The sequence below is a fragment of the Scyliorhinus canicula genome, chromosome 14 (assembly GCF_902713615.1).
Source record: "Scyliorhinus canicula chromosome 14, sScyCan1.1, whole genome shotgun sequence".
Classification (NCBI taxonomy): Eukaryota; Metazoa; Chordata; class Chondrichthyes; order Carcharhiniformes; family Scyliorhinidae; genus Scyliorhinus; species Scyliorhinus canicula.
In genome coordinates, this window is record NC_052159.1 from 72,909,942 (window position 1) to 72,926,005 (window position 16,064).

Sequence of the window (16,064 nt, forward strand, 5' to 3'; positions counted from 1 at the left end):
GGATTCTCTGCTTTGGAGACTAAGTCCCCGTGCCGGTGTGAAAATGGAATTGAATTCAGTTGTGGAGTAGCCAGCTGTGTGGAGCTCCTACTCGATGCGTGGGGGGAATTTCTTTAAAATGTGGAGAAAGAGACATGGAATATCATTCTTAGCCTCATGAACCAGCTGACAGCAAGTTTCCAGCTTTTGTAAACCTTCGGGACACCTGCCAAAGTTTGTTTATTTATTTGCCCCAAACTATTTTTATTAGCCACAGAGGAATTGCTCTCAGGCATCCTTCAAGGTGACATGTTTGAAAGAAAAAGTGATCAGCCACCATTAATTGTCCCTGTCTCTTCATATTGATCTTACACCCGATTCTTGTCTGCTACTAGTGGTGTCAGCCACAACTTTCAATACACTGCACAGATGGTCACAACTCTAGGAGAAGCAGCAGGAATCATGGCTTGCTGGGTGCTTTCCGATGGCCGACCCGTCAAGACTGCAACCGGGTATCTAACGACAATGAGTGCCGCTAATGATGTCCCACGGGCTTCACACTAGCTGATTTGCCTGGAAAATGTCCAGCAGCTCCCTCTTGACAAGGGGGAGCAGCTCTTAACCATTCCCTCCGAGCAAACCCCAGACAGGACCTAGCCATACCATCGCGCAGACCAGCCCCACATTTCGGGGATGCTGAGCTGGCCCAACTGTTGGATGCAGTGGAGTATCAATGGGGCGCCCTGCGCCCCAAAGGAGTTGGAAGGTCAGCCGCAGATTTTTTTAAATTTTTTTTAGAGAAATACAGCACAGAACAGGCGCTTCGGCCCACGATGTTGCGCCAAACTTTTGTCCTAGGTTAATCATAGAATTTTGGACAATTTTTCATGGCCAATCCACCCAACCTGCACATCTTTGGACTGTGGGAGGAAACAGGAGTACCCGGAGGAAACCCACGCACACACGGGGAGGATGTGCAGACTCCACACAGACAGTGACCCAAGTCGAAATCGAACTTGGGACCCTGGAGCTGTGAAGCAATTGTGTTATCCACAATGCTACCGTGCTGCCCTTAAAAAGTTAACCTACACTCCATTATTCTACCCTAATCCATGTACCTATCCAATAGCTGCTTGAAGGTCCCTAACGTTTCCGACTCAACTACTTCCACAGGCAGTGCATTCCATGCCCCCACTACTCTCTGGGTAAAGGACCTACCTCTGACATCCCCTCTATATCTTCCACCATTTATCTTAAATTTATGTCCCCTTGTAATGGTGTGTTCCACCCGGGGAAAAAGTCTCTGATTGTCTACTCTATCTATTCCCCTAATCATCTTATAAACCTCTATCAAGTCGCCCCTCATCCTTCTCTGTTCGAATGAGAAAAAGCCTAGCACCCTCAGCCTTTCCTCGTATGACCTACTCTCCATTCCAGGCAACATCCTGGTAAATCTCCTTTGCACCTTTTCCAAAGCTTCCACATCCTTCCTAAAATTAGGCGACCAGAACTGCACACAGTACTCCAAATGTGGCCTGACCAAGGTTTTGTACAGCTGCATCATCACCTCACGGCTCTTAAATTCAATCCCTCTGCTAATGAACGCTAGCACACCATAGGCCTTCTTCACAGCTCTATCCACCTGAGTGGCAACTTTCAAAGATCTATGAACATAGACCCCAAGATCTCTCTGCTCCTCCACATTGCCAAGAACCCTACCGTTAACCCTGTATTCCGCATTCATATTTGTCCTTCCAAAATGGACAACCTCACACTTGTCAGGGTTAAACTCCATCTGCCACTTCTCAGCCCAGCTCTGCATTCTATCTATGTCTCTTTGAAGCCGACAACAGCCCTCCTCACTATCCACAACTCCACCAATCTTTGTATCATCTGCAAATTTACTGACCCACCCTTCAACTCCCTCATCCAAGTCGTTAATGAAAATCACAAACAGCAGAGGACCCAGAACTGCTCCCTGCAGTACGCCACTGATAACTGGGCTCCAGGCTGAATATTTGCCATCCACCACCACTCTCTGTCTTCTATCGGTTAGCCAGTTTGTTATCCAACTGGCAATGGGCTGTTCCTTGAGCCACAGTCTTCTCTGGCGTCTAGGCGCCTGGACTGCCACCAGCACTGCGAGAGCGACTGCTGCGGGGTCCACAATACCATCCATAATGTGATATTTGTAAGGGATTGGCGAGGCTGAGAGATCGACAATCCTTTCGGGCTTTCACCCCGGTTCCACACACTCTGGCTGCAGAGATATCCCAAGCTCGGAAGCCCATCTCCAGAGTGTTTGAATGTTGGTTGCTGCCTCTGGTCTTGACGCCTCCAATGTTCAGGCTGATATCCAGACCTCTCAGTCTGATTGGGATGCTGGGCAGTAACACCCACCTGCAACACGAGGTCTACCCATCGGAATACACTTGAGAGCTGTGAAGTGCACATGTAACTCAAAATTTCACTTCCTTATTAGCGATAGCCTTCAGTTGTGCAGCCTGAGGCTGCCATTGTTAGAGGGAGTTAAAATGACCTTCACCATATTACCACGGGCAGGGCTCTGTCTCGGGGTATTCGGTGGGACAAACAGGCAGCAGCTGGAGTTGCCCCTGTTATGGGTATACACAATCCAGGGGGTGGCCTGTTGATCCCGCAGGCGCTGAGCCCATCTCTCACAACCCAGGGGTGACCCCCCCACCAATGGCACCCATCCCATCCGACCAGGCACATTGCCCCCAGAGGGCATCAATCTTGAGCATGAGGTTGGTGGATGAGCACCTCCATAGGATCCCCCTTCTGACTGGGGGCACCTTCCCCTCAGAGACCCGACATCCTCGGACCTCTCGCCCACCCCACCGCACCCCCATCCCCAGCCTATACCCACTAACCCGTTTGCTTCCAGGGCATCCCTATCCTCTCCTCCCCTGAACCTTTCCACTTACATTCACACCAACTCCTGACAGCCCCAGGTACAGAGCTGCCATGCCTCTTCCAGCCACAGCAGCACTGTGCCCGGAGAGGATAGAGACTGCTGGCTAATCAGGTTACCCGACAGCTCTCCAAAACAGGACTTCCTTCCGCATGTGGATGGCATCCCTCCTGCTGCTAATCAACTCGCAATTGAGTGTAAAACAGCACAGGCCTCTCGGAACCAGCAGGAATACATTCCCCGCTGACTCTCCAGGTGGCAAGAGTCGAGCTCCTGCCATCTGAAATATTCAGGCCATGATTTACAATATTCCCAACTTTTGATAAATTCATTTTAAGCATCAGAGAATTGTACCTTTCTGAGTCAAGCACATTCAGCTTCCTGTTCCGTTCTCCAATCTGTGATCCTATTGAATGATGCTCCATTTTAGGAGTTAAATCTTTGCAAATCAACAATATAGGGAGGATTTCAACCAAAAAAGATCTTTGGGCGGGATTCTCCGGCTGCGCCCATGGGCTTCTTGTGGTGGGTGGGGAAGGAGAATCCATACCCTTAGTGGGCGAGTTGGCAGGATGTTTCTCGCCAGCTTTTTGAGTGAGATCCACACCCTATTCAACCACATTGCGGACTCAATTTAATGGAAAGGTTTCCAAGTGTGCTAGCGAGCGGGAACTAATAATAATAACCTTTATTGTCACAAATGGGCTTGCATTAACACTGCAATGAAGTTACTGTGAAAATGCCCGAGTCTCCACACTCCGGCGCCTGTTTGGGTACACAGAGGGCACACAGAAAGAGAATTTAGAATGTCCAAATTAACCAGAATACTTCCTCTATATCCTAATTATTGGTGATTCTGGGTGCAAATACACAGAACATTCCATCCCATATAGCGGTAAGCAGAAGTGAAACTATTTTTATCACTGATTTATTGATAACCTTGATATTAATGTGTTATGATGAACATTTCAGGAGTCAAGTATTTAGTGTGGTGTAACTCCAGCAATTTATTTTCATGATTAGACGTGTTTACAGAATATTTTTACTTTTTTCATACATTCCCTACTTCACAATCAAGCTTTCATATAAGCCAAGGATTAAAATTAAAACATACATTTGATCTCCTTGTTTGATTCTGAATCCATCTTCAGGGATATAAGTGTTATTCATTTTCCAGGTAAGCAAAATTATTTTCACTTCACCAAATCCCACAAGTGTTTCACAGGTGATATTAAGTGCTGAGCCTGTGAAATAAAAAATAAAACTGCAACTTTCAACTAATAGATTTAATAAAACAATGCTGCAGTGTTCATTTTCACGTTTAAGTAAAGTGGTTACTATCAATGTAAATAAAGCTATCAAGTTCCATTTCCCAATGTGCCTTGAACGCCCAGAATGCCTCGATCCTCTGCAATTCACTCCCGCCACAACGATCCACAGCAGACACCATCTTCCTGGCCCTACACTCATCCCTGGAGCATCTCGACAACAAGGACTTCTACGTCAAACTTTTGTCTGTGTCTGTGTTTGTAGTGAGCTGGATCTGCTGTGATCTCTGCCATGAAAGACTATCTCTGAATCATTTGGGGTGATTTAAACTCATAATAGTAATGTCTTTAACCTGATGTGTTTCTGTTGTTAAAGGTGAAGTCTTTTAGAGGTTTGAAGGAACATTTTGAGGGATTATTTAGAGTTATCTTTGAAGTAAGGGGTGTTGAGTGATCCAATGTTTATTTAAAAAGGTTAAGTTGAATTCATGGAATAAACATTGTTTTGTGTTTAAAAACCCACATGTCCATAATTGTAATACCACACCTGGAGAACAAGCCGTGTGCTTCAAAAGCAACAATCCATTAAAGGGAGAGGTTGGTTGAACTCCATGATACATTTTGGGGTTCTGAACACACCGCTCCCATAACAGTCTCCTGCAAAATGGCCACATCCGCCTTTGGACTCCTCAGGTGCGTGAACACATTGACCGTTTGATCGGTCCATTCAGCCCCCTCACATTCCTCGTGACCTGCCCGGTCGGGAGGGGGCTCCCCCCATCACCCCACCCACCCCCTCCCTTCCCCTGCCGATCAACTATATCCCATTTTGGGCTAGACTGCAGCCCATGTCCTGCGAGCCTCTAGGCCCACCCCCGAATGCCAACCACCATCATTCCCTTTCCAGCTGCACCTCATCAAGCACACCCTTGCCAGCAACCCTTGCCCCTCACCTTGTCCCAAATAAAACAACAACTCCACCCCCCTCCCCCACATCTATCTCCTCACAGCACTCTTGTTAACTAGCCCACACAGTTAGCATGATGCCCCCCCCCCTCCCCCGCCCAAGGCCTCCAAACGCCCTATCTCCCCCAATTTCCCACACTCCCCCGCAAATCTACACTCCCCCCCAAAAGGTGCACTCACACTTGACGTTCCCTCACAGAGGGCCTGCCCTTCAAACGCCCGGCCAAACAAAATAAATATTTCAAGGGGAGAAATTTCCCGAGAGCAAAGACATTCGCACAAACACCTCCAAAGTTTAATGTTCTGCTGCTCCTGCCAGTCCATTGTCCCTCATGAACTCTATTGCCTCCTCCTGCTTGCCAAAATATTACTTACGCCTCTGGAAAGTCACCCAGAGGCATGCTGGGTACAGCATCCAAACTTCGCCCCCTTCATGACGCGGGCAGCCTTGACCTGATTAAACCCGGCCCTCCTCTTCACCAGTTCTGCACCCAGAGCCTGATACACCTGCAGTTCGTTCCCTTCCCAGGTGCACTTCCTCATCTGCCTCGCCCACTGATGAATCTTGGGCGGGATTCTCTGATTCCGGGCCGGGGCGGGAAATAGCCGGAGGCGGGGTTGCGATTCACGCGACGCGGCTCCAATGCCGGTCCGCCGAATCTCCAGTGACCCGAAAATGGGCACCATTGGCGCCGCCATGGTCGGCGCGGTGCTGGCCGTGGGTGGCTCTACGTGCCCCCTCCCCACGATTCTCCACGTGCCATGGATTGAGTGGTGGTGAGATAGGCTGAGTCCCGCCGACGCCATTCACATGTGGTCCTACCCGGCGGGATCTCGGCATTCATCCCGTGGGGGGAGGCCTAGTGGGGGGGACAAGGGATCCGACCCAGGGGGGGCCTCCATTGTGGCCTGGCCCGTGATCGGGGCCTACCGATTAGTAGGCCGGCTTAACCTAGTGGGGGCCTATTTTACTCCGCGCCAGGCAACTGTAGCTCTCCGCCATGTTGCGTTGGGGTTGGCGAAGTTTGCCCCGGTCGAAACGCGCATGCGTGGACCTGTGGCGTCCATTTGATGCCGGTATTGCCAGCTGGGGCTGCGTGAGTCACTCTAGTGCCATGCTGGCCCCCTGCAGGGCGCAGGATCGCTGATCCTGGGGGCCTGTTGACGCCGTCATAAAATGCGACGCCGTTTACGACAGCGTCAACACTTAGCCTCAAGAACAGAGAATCCCGCCCCATATCTTCATCCATAAAGCGGTGCAACCGCACCACCATCACCCTTGGCAGTTCGCCAGCTTGCGGCCTCCACACCAGCACCCTGTGCGCTTGGTCGACCTCCAGAGCCCATCAAAGGCCCCAAGCCATCAACTGATCCAACATTTTGGCCACATACGTGTCGGCCTCCAGGCATCGCCACGATCCTCAAATTCTGCCTTCTGCAGTAATCCTCCAGGTCCTCCACCTTTTCCTTCAGCCTCTCTGTTTCTCCTGCAGCATCCTCACCTCGGCCACCAACAAGGCCAGCTGCCCCTCGTGCTCCCTCACTGCCTACTCCACTTTCACCCGACCCTGGAACTCCAGCCTCTTCTCCACTCTCTTGATCCATGCTTTATCAGCTCCACCACTTTGGCTAGGTCTTCCAGGGCCTTCTTCATCTGCTGGCTTTCAGAAACTCCATTAGCTGCTCTGTTGACCACTGGGCAGGCAGAACAACCCCTTGCCCTCCGCTATCTTATCCTGAGGCGCACCACAAAGACTCTCCTGTTCCAGCTCTTTTCTTCTTGCTCCACTCCTGGTTCGTGGATCCTCCCACCAACCACGTTCTCCCCGTGTCTGCCTGGGTTTCCTCCGGCTGCTCCATGTTCCTCCCACAGTCCAAAGATGTGCAGGTTAGGTGGTCTGGCCATGCTAAAAGATTTCCCCCTTCGTTTTCAAAGACATGCAGGTTAGTTGGGATTAGGGCAGGAGAGTGGGCCGAGGCAGGGTGCTCTTTCAGAGGGTCAGTGCAGATTTGATGGGCCAATTGGTCTCCTTCTATACTGTAAGAATTCTATTCTATGATATTGTTTTCAATTGTTAATGCGCATAATGCTAACTGCTCTAACCACATGTCTGCCCCATTTGGACAGCAGACCCACTAATTAGGAGAAAATTCATTTTAATCTCCAAATACATGAAAATATAGATGGACAATCATAACATTTTGTTGAAGGCTTCTGAATTTTTCATTGACAGTCTTCCACTTATGTGCTTATAATCCAAAATAAATAAACTGGTGTAATCTATCCCATCTATGGTTTTCAGCATGCTAATGACCTGGATGATATCCCCTCCAAGTTCCTTTAAGAGCAACTTAAAACAAAATGTGGAGAAGAAGTTAAATAAAATTAAGTACACAAATATAGAAATTCAAACAGTAACATTCTGAAAAGAAATGTATTAAAGGAAAAGAGAAAGAAGAGAAATAGGAGGTACTACATAAAATAATTTACATGCAAATATTCTATCCATGGAATATGCCATTGTTCATGCAATTAGCAATTGTTGAATTATTCTAACCTGCATGATCTGTCATGCCTCCACAAACAATGCCCTTGGCAATGAATGAACCTTCATAGCTAAACTAGTATTGTGTTCCTTCTTAAAGTCTGGAGGGACTATGGATATGATCAACGGAAGTACCACTTCGCTAGATAATGTATTTTTGTCTATCAATCAATAAGTTTTCAACATTCGTGGAATGAAAAGCACTGAAAAATTATCAATCCTTTGCCTTCAGTATTACAATAATTGTTGAAATACTACAAGGAATGTTTGATAAATGATTAAAAGCACTGTTGGACATGACAATTTCTTTGTACTTACCAAGCCGTGCTTCAATTGTATTATTTTTAGGATTTCTCATCTTTGGTTGTATTGTCTTGATTGTTGTAGCTGAAACAATCAATTTTGATTGTGAGGATCAGAGCCCAACATTCTATATAACCACAATTATAACGTTCATGTTGAAATCCTACAGACTACATATATTTTCCTGTGTTCGGAGATTACATAGTCAAAGATTTTCTGGGGCCTTGTGAAAATCTACTGGAGGTGGGATGGAAAGGGAGGAAAATCAGACAATATATAGAAATGTCAAGTCCCTGATATGTACCTGGAGATTATGAGGATGTCGGTGAGGTCAAAAACAGCCAAGGAACTCAGCAAGTCCAGGAACACAGAGGTCGAGCCAATCTTAACAACAGGACAGTATTAACATATTGCATTGGATCCTACTATCCTGATAAGTGGATAGCCTGTCGCGTAAACAGGAGGAAGCACCAGCTAAGAAAGTTGTAATGTGTTAACTTTAAGACTACTCTAATAATAGTTACTGAGCAGGCACATAAGGAGCTGTCTCATAATTATGACATTTAGAGAAAAATGAGTGAGAAGAGAAGACCAAAGAGAGGAGCTGTGCTGATGTTCTGTAATCTTATGCAGAGTTAGTTATGTCAATGAGAGTATTTTTAAGGAAAGAACTTTGCCTCTAGCCAGCCATCCAGAGCTCTTCCTAGAATAAAGTACACAACGTTTTCCAAGACAACCCATTAATAAAAGAGAAGTCATGGGCCATTGTGAGGGTTTAGAAATTGGGTGGGGTGTGGCAATGCCAGCAATTGTGGGGAGCAGCAACGCATTGAGAAGGTCTTATAGAATTTGTCATAGAATTTACAGTGCAGAAGGAGGCCATTCGGCCCATCGAGTCTGCACCGGCTCTTGGAAAGAGCACCCTACCCAAGATCAACACCTCCACCCTATCCCCATAACCCAGTAACCCCACCCAACACTAAGGGCAATTTTGGACACTAAGGGCAATTTATCATGGCCAATCCACCTAACCTGCACATCTTTGGACTGTGGGAGGAAACCGGAGCACCCGGAGGAAACCCACGCACACACGGGGAGAATGTGCAGACTCCGCACAGACAGTGATCCAAGCCGGAATCGAACCTGGGACCCTGGCGCTATGAAGCATTTGTGCTATCCACAATGCTACCGTGCTGCCCCACTTGGAGGAGGTTGAACGCTCGAGATCAAGTCTGGGGCAAGGGAGCACTGATCTTCAAATCAAGCTTCCAAATGCACTGCAGGAATCCAATACTTATAAGCACTCTGCCTCTCCTCGGCGCCCTGCTACCCACCTACCATAAATTTTGTGACAGGCGCATGCACGCGATTGGATCAGGTTGGATTCCACACCTTTCACTTCCTAATGTTCCTTATCAGTCCTTTTCCGTTTGTCATGAAGAGGCCAATATCCAGATTGACACCCTGGTCTCCCTCCTAAGAAATGCCTGCTCTGCCCCTCCAATCTTCCTTTGGCTGCAAAGATTATCAGTACGTATCCGCCGCACTTCCTCCCTCATGTTGGGCTTGTAGATTTGTGGGGCCCATATATTTCAATTCTGATGTAGAGATTTATGTGATTTTAAATTTGGTGTTTTGCATTTTGCTGCTTTTAATAAATATTTATGTGAATCATAAAATATGAATCATAAAATACGATAAAATATTAAAGCATGTCGCTGTTCAGAGAGACTTGGGTGTGCTAGTGCATGAGTCACAGAAGGTTGGTTTACAAGTGCAACAGGTGATTAAGAAGGCAAATGGAATTTTGTCCTTCATTGCTAGAGGGATGGAGTTTAAGACTAGGGAGGTTATGTTGCAATTGTATAAGGTGTTAGTGCGGCCACACCTGGAGTATTGTATTCAGTTTTGGTCTCCTTACTTGAGAAAGGACGTACTGGCGCTGGAGGGTGTGCAGAGGAGATTCACTAGGTTAATCCCAGAGCTGAAGGGATTGGATTATGAGGAGAGGTTGAGTAGACTGGGACTGTACTCGTTGGAATTTAGAAGGATGAGGGGGGATCTTATAGAAACATTTAAAATTATGAAGGGAATAGATAGGGTAGATGCGGGCAGGTTGTTTCCACTGGCGGGTGACAGCAGAACTAGGGGCCTCAAAATAAGGGGAAGTAGATTTAGGACTGAGTTTAGGAGGAACTTCTTCACCCAAAGGGTTGTGAATCTATGGAATTCCTTGCCCAGTGAAGCAGTTGAGGCTCCTTCATTACATGTTTTTAAGGTAAAGATAGATAGCTTTTTGAAGAATAAAGGGATTAAGGGTTATGGTGTTCGGGCCGGAAAGTGGAGCTGAGTCCACAAAAGATCAGCCATGATCTAATTGAATGGCGGAGCAGGCTCGAGGGGCCAGATGGCCTACTCCTGCTCCTAGTTCTTATGTTCTTATGTTCTTATATACAAGTGTATCGTAATCTTTCTATACTTTCAGAAAACTATGTCAAACATTGTATACATGTACAGATATGAAATATTAACATTGTTATGAAATATGTCTTTAATGTCCAGGTATTGCCATTTTAGGAAATGTACACAAATCGGGATCTGTGAAAATTTGGCTGTGATTTATACATTTCAAATTTGATACATAGAATATGCCATTCAAATTTAATTTGTACCTGTTACTTCTATAGATACCACTGTGCTAAATATTTCCAATCATGACATGCAACAGTTGTTTGTTTGAAGTGAAAGTGTAGCTTTTCCATTCTTAACTATTCCTGCAGCTTGTGCACTCGATGGTCCCCTGATTTCTGCAGAATCTTTCTCTACTCCCCAACAAGTTATCCTTCAGAACAGACCCTCATTTCTATAGAATCGATTGATTCCCTGCAGTGCAGATGGAGGCCATTTGGCCCACTGAGTCAGCACCGACCCTCCGAAAGAGGACTCCACCCAGGCCCACTCCCCCACACTATCCCCCATAACGTCACACATTGATCATGGCCAATCAACCTAACCTGCACATCTTCTTTGGACATTGAGGTGCAATTTTTTTTAGCATGGCCAATCCATCTAACTTGCACATGAGGACCCGGAGGAAACCCATGCAGACATAGGGAGAATGTGAAAATTCCACAGTCACCCAAGGCCGGAATCGAACCTGGATCCCTGGCTCTATGAGGCAGAAGTGCTAACCACTAGGTCACCATGCCAGGCTTTCATAACGTAAAATGGCACCAGATCTCAGGGTGGATAGCGAAAATGTTTTATGGACACTCTGAAGGCCTTACTGAACAGGGGACAAAGTGACATCAGTGTCTGGGAGGAACATGCCGCAAACCATTCCAGGTGGCGGTGCCTCACTCCAACAAGCTACAACAAAGTTAGAAACTGACGGCATAAACTCTGCTGTGGAGATGGGTGAAAGCACAACGTTAGAGCATAAACCTGACTCGAGAATCCCCCCCCCCCCCCCAACCCCCACCCCCCTTTCTCAGGGAATCTCTATCTTCTGTGCCCAAAGGCCTGTGTCTCCAGGATTAGCCTACTGAGTCACCTTAGGACACACAAATTATGAAACATGGCAGGCGAAAATCTTGATTCATGGGACTGAGGCTGACAACTCTCTTTAGCATGTTCTTTTTACACACATGCTCCAATGTGTAGCTAGTATTTTTATGCTCCTCAGTGGAGCAGCTTTCTGTGTCTCCCCTCCCCTACCCAAATGGGATTAGTGGAATTATGTGTGCATATCTCAACTTCTTATGAAAAGAAAACCTTCCCTTCCTATGAAACTCTGTGAAAGAAATTCTCCCTTTAATCTTCCATCAACCCAACCCCAAAGTGTCTCTTTTTCACTCTTGCTTATTTTTAAAGATCTTGCTTCTATTGTCACAAAAGCACTTCCCTATCTCATATTCCATCAGCCACTACAGTTTAGTTGATTTGCCAAATCCATACCCGATAAAGTACATGTCGGGTGGCATGGTGGCGCTGAGGACCTGGGTTCAATCCCTGCCCCAGGTCACTGTCCATGCGGAGTTTGCACATTCTCCCCCTGTCTGCACGGGCTTTACCCCCACAACCCAAAGATGTGCAGGATAGGTATATTGGCCATGCTAAATTGCCCCTTGATTGGAAAAAAATAATTGGGTACTCTAAATTTATTTTTAAAAATGATAAAGTACCTGTCTCATCAACATCACATTACTTTGTGGATACAGAGTAGATGTTAGTGTTGTTGACCAGTTAAATAATTACATTTTTTTCACTCATATTTATAAAGTGCTGTAGTGATGCGTTGGGGAACTCTTCCAGATATCATATATACATGAGAAACCAAAATTGTGGGACAAAACTAGTTTTGTTTTATACTTCCAGTTATCTCAATTTCTAATAGTGCATTAAACAAATTCATGCACAAAAGATAACAATTAATTTCATTTGCCACATTTGTTTTCAAGAGATGAAGACAGGTATATTTACCAATTGACTTACTTCTCATTTTTAATTCTGTTGTCCTTGTTACATTGTACCCTTTCCCACGATGTTCGTATTTGAGTTTACACGTATACATTCCACTATCTTCAGATGTTGCATCACTAATTGAGAGTTTTTGGTCATGATCAAAATATTTTTTATTGTCAATTGTAATAGGGTTACAGTCCTGAAAAGGAAAGCAATGGTTTAAGTGCATATTGCCCTATGTTATTAGCAATAAAGGCATTTTGATCTGACAGCAAAATGTAATTTTCCAATTCATACCTAACTTACAGGCAGTCAGAAGTTAAAGCATCCAACCGCGGAATGTTGCCAGGAATCAGTGCTAAGAAATGGTTGGAACTAAGGCTGCTAACTACTATAATCTAGCACCATGTCACAATGCTGACAGACTAACTCATAAAATGGCATATTTTGCAGAAAATTCATGTCTACAGAACCAGGAACGAACCTTACGGTGGAGGTGCAAATATACAGAGCCTGGAGTTTCACAAATGCATTATTATTTCTTCCCAAGTCATGTTTGCGTAGTGTAAATATGCCCAAAGGGTCAGAGGAAGGCTTCCTTACTGCATGGGGGAAATTTGTCAGTCTGTTCCAAAACCCGTTTGAGGCGAACAACTGCCAGCAGAGGGGGAACCGGAAGGAATAGAAAGGGAAAAACAAAAGACATGGAGGAACGCCAGGGACGCACAACCCAGGGGGAAGGGGGGAAAGGAAAGCAGAGTCTGAGATGGACAAAGAGGGACAACATGGGGGGGAAGGGGGAAAACCTGCCCCCCATCCACCCCTCACTGTTCCCCCCCCTCTCACTCATCCACAAAAAAAACAACACAGCCAAAGCCGATGAAGGGAGATGAGAAAAGGGGACGGGAAAGGAAGGGGAAGCAAGGAGAAGGAGCCCCCCCCCCCCCCCCCCGGATCAACCAAGGAAGATAGCAAGGGGGTGGGCAGGGGAGGGGTTCAGGGAAAGGGGGGCTGGGCGGTGGTGGGTGGGTGGGGGAGGACACGCCAAACTAGACGGTAGCAATCTCTAGATAGAGTAACGTAACACAAAAGCAAAGCCTTTTCTTTTTGTCCTTTTCTTTACACTGTACAATAAATGAACACGAACATCAATGTATATAATGTTGAAAATGCCACTAAAAAGATTTATTTAAAACATTTTTGTGTAGTGTTTTTGGGGATGAACAAAATGTCTCGCACCAAGACAAATTAGTATGATGTCAGAGAATGTTTTGGTTGAGAAAATTATCAGATTACACACATCCACCAAGCAAGAAAGTCAACTGGATAAGGACTTTTTTTCTTTTTTATATTCATTTACAGGATGTGGGTGTCACTGGTTAGGCCAGCATTTATTGCCCGTCCCTAATTGCCCTTCAGAAGGTAGCAATCAGTTGCCTTCTTGAACCGCTACAGTCCTTGAGGTGTAGGTACACCCACTGTGCTTTTAGGGAGTTAGTTTCAGGATGTTGCCCCAGCGACAGTGAAGGAGCAGCGATATATTTCAAAGTCATGGTGATGAGTGACTTGGAGTGGAACCTCCAGGACCTCCAGGTGATGGGGCTCCCAGGTGTCTGCTGTTCATGTCCTTCTAGATGGTAGTGGTTGTGGGTTTGGAAGGTATTGTCTAAGGAACCTTGGTAAGTTACAGCAATGCATCCTGTAGATCGTGCACACGGCTTCCACTGTTCATCAGTGGTGGAGGTTTTGGATGTTTGTGGAAGGGGGAAGAAATCAAGTGGGCTGCTTTGTCCTGGATTGTGTCGAGCTACTTGAGTGTTGTTGGAGCTGCACTCATCCAGGCAGAAAGAACAAGAACAAAGACCAATACAGCACAGGAACAGGCCCTTCGGCCCTCCAAGCCTGTACCGGTCATGATACCAACCTTTGCCAAAACCCTCAGTACTTCTTTGTGCCGTATCCCTCTATACCCATCTATCCATGTGTTTGTCAAAATGCCTTTTCAACGCCGTCAGTGTATCTGCTTCCACAACCTCCCCTGGCAACGCGCTCCAGGCACTCACCACCCCCTGCGGAAGAAACCTGCCTTACAAGTCTCCTCTAAACTTTGCCCTACAAAGTGGAGAGTATTCCATTAGATTCCCGACTTGTGCCTTGTAGATGGTGGACAGGCTTTGGGGAGGTCAAGAGGTGAGTTACTCAAATTTTCGGAAATATTAAGCCCACATTGATGACAACCTTCAATGAGGCCAAAGAGAAAGGAACCCTCCCCCCAACAATGTCACAGGATTTGATCTCACTCATTCTTAAACGAGGGAAGGATCCGGAACATTGCGAGTCATACAGGCCGATTTCGCTTTTAAACGTGGATGCTAAATTGCTAGCTAAGATTCTGGCCACAAGAATTGAGGATTGCGTCACAGGGGTGATAGAGGAAGACTAGACTGGGTTTGTTAAAGGCAGACAACTCAATACCAGTGTCCGGAGACTTTTGAATATTATTATGATGCCCTCAGAGGGAGGGGAAGTGGAGGTGGTAACAGCGATGGACGCAGAGAAAGCCTTTGACCGGGTGGAGTGGGAACCTCTGTGAAACCCTGGGGAGGTTTGGGTTTGGAGAGGGTTTTATTGGCTGGGTGAAATTGCTGCACCAGGCGCCTGGAGCATGTGTATGTACAAACCGGCTGAGGTTGGGGTACTTCGAGCTTCACCGGGGAACGAGGCAGGGGTGTCCCCTCTCCCCGTTACTATTTGCCCCAGGTATAGAACCACTAGCTATGGCGCTGAGAGCCTCAAGGAACTGGCGGGGACTGGTTCCGGGGGTGGGGGGGTGGAACATCGGGTCTCGCTATACATGGATGATTCGCTCCTGTACATTTCGAACCCTGTGGAGGGGATGGGGGAGGTTCTGCGGATCCTGAGGGATTTTGGTAGTTTTTCATGGTACAAACTGAACATGGGAAAGAGCGAGTTGTCTGTGATCCAGGCCAAGGAGCAGGAGGAGAGACTGAAAGAGCTGCCACTCAGGATGGTAGGGAAAAGTTTTCATTAACTGGGTATAAAGGTGGCTAGGAAATGGGATGCCCTGCACAGGCTCAACCTGACCCTGTTGGTGGAGCAAATGGAAGGGGACTTTAAAATGTGGGACATGCTCCCGCTGTCACTGGCAGGGAGGGTGCAGACCGCGAAAATGACTGTCCTCCCCAGATTTTTGTTTGTCTTTCAGTGCCTCCCGATCTTCATCCCCAAGGCCTTTTTTAAGCGGGTGAATAGGATCGTTATGGGCTTTGTGTGGGCGAATAAGACCCCGCTAGTAAGGAGATTGCTGTTTGAGTGCAGTCGGGGGGTGGGGGGGAGGGGGGGGGGGGGGGCTGGGCTGGCGCTGCCGAACTTTCTCAACTACTACTGGGTGGCCAATATAGCTATGATTAGGAAGTGGGAAATGGGGGGGAGGGGGGGGGGGGGGGGGGGGGGGAGCAGCTGGAGGCGGCATCATGTAAAGGTACTAGTCTGGGAGCTTTGATAATAGCTCCTATGCCGTTCTCACTGACCCGTTACGCCACATGTCCAGTGGTAGACACCGGCGACACTGCGGATCTGGGG

At 47.0% G+C, this 16,064-nt stretch overlaps 1 protein-coding gene across 1 annotated transcript in view; it reads right to left on the reverse strand.

Moving 5' to 3' along the window:
* Positions 1-16,064, reverse strand: part of LOC119977224 (interleukin-1 receptor type 1-like) — a 70,911-nt gene that overhangs the window by 18,209 nt on the left and 36,638 nt on the right. Inside the window, exons 5-7 of the mRNA XM_038817940.1 lie at positions 12,492-12,660; positions 8,013-8,081; positions 4,029-4,158 (exon numbers count right to left, since the gene is read on the reverse strand). Coding sequence (XP_038673868.1) covers positions 4,029-4,158; positions 8,013-8,081; positions 12,492-12,660 — 368 coding nt within the window. The remainder of the gene's footprint in view (positions 1-4,028; positions 4,159-8,012; positions 8,082-12,491; positions 12,661-16,064) is intronic.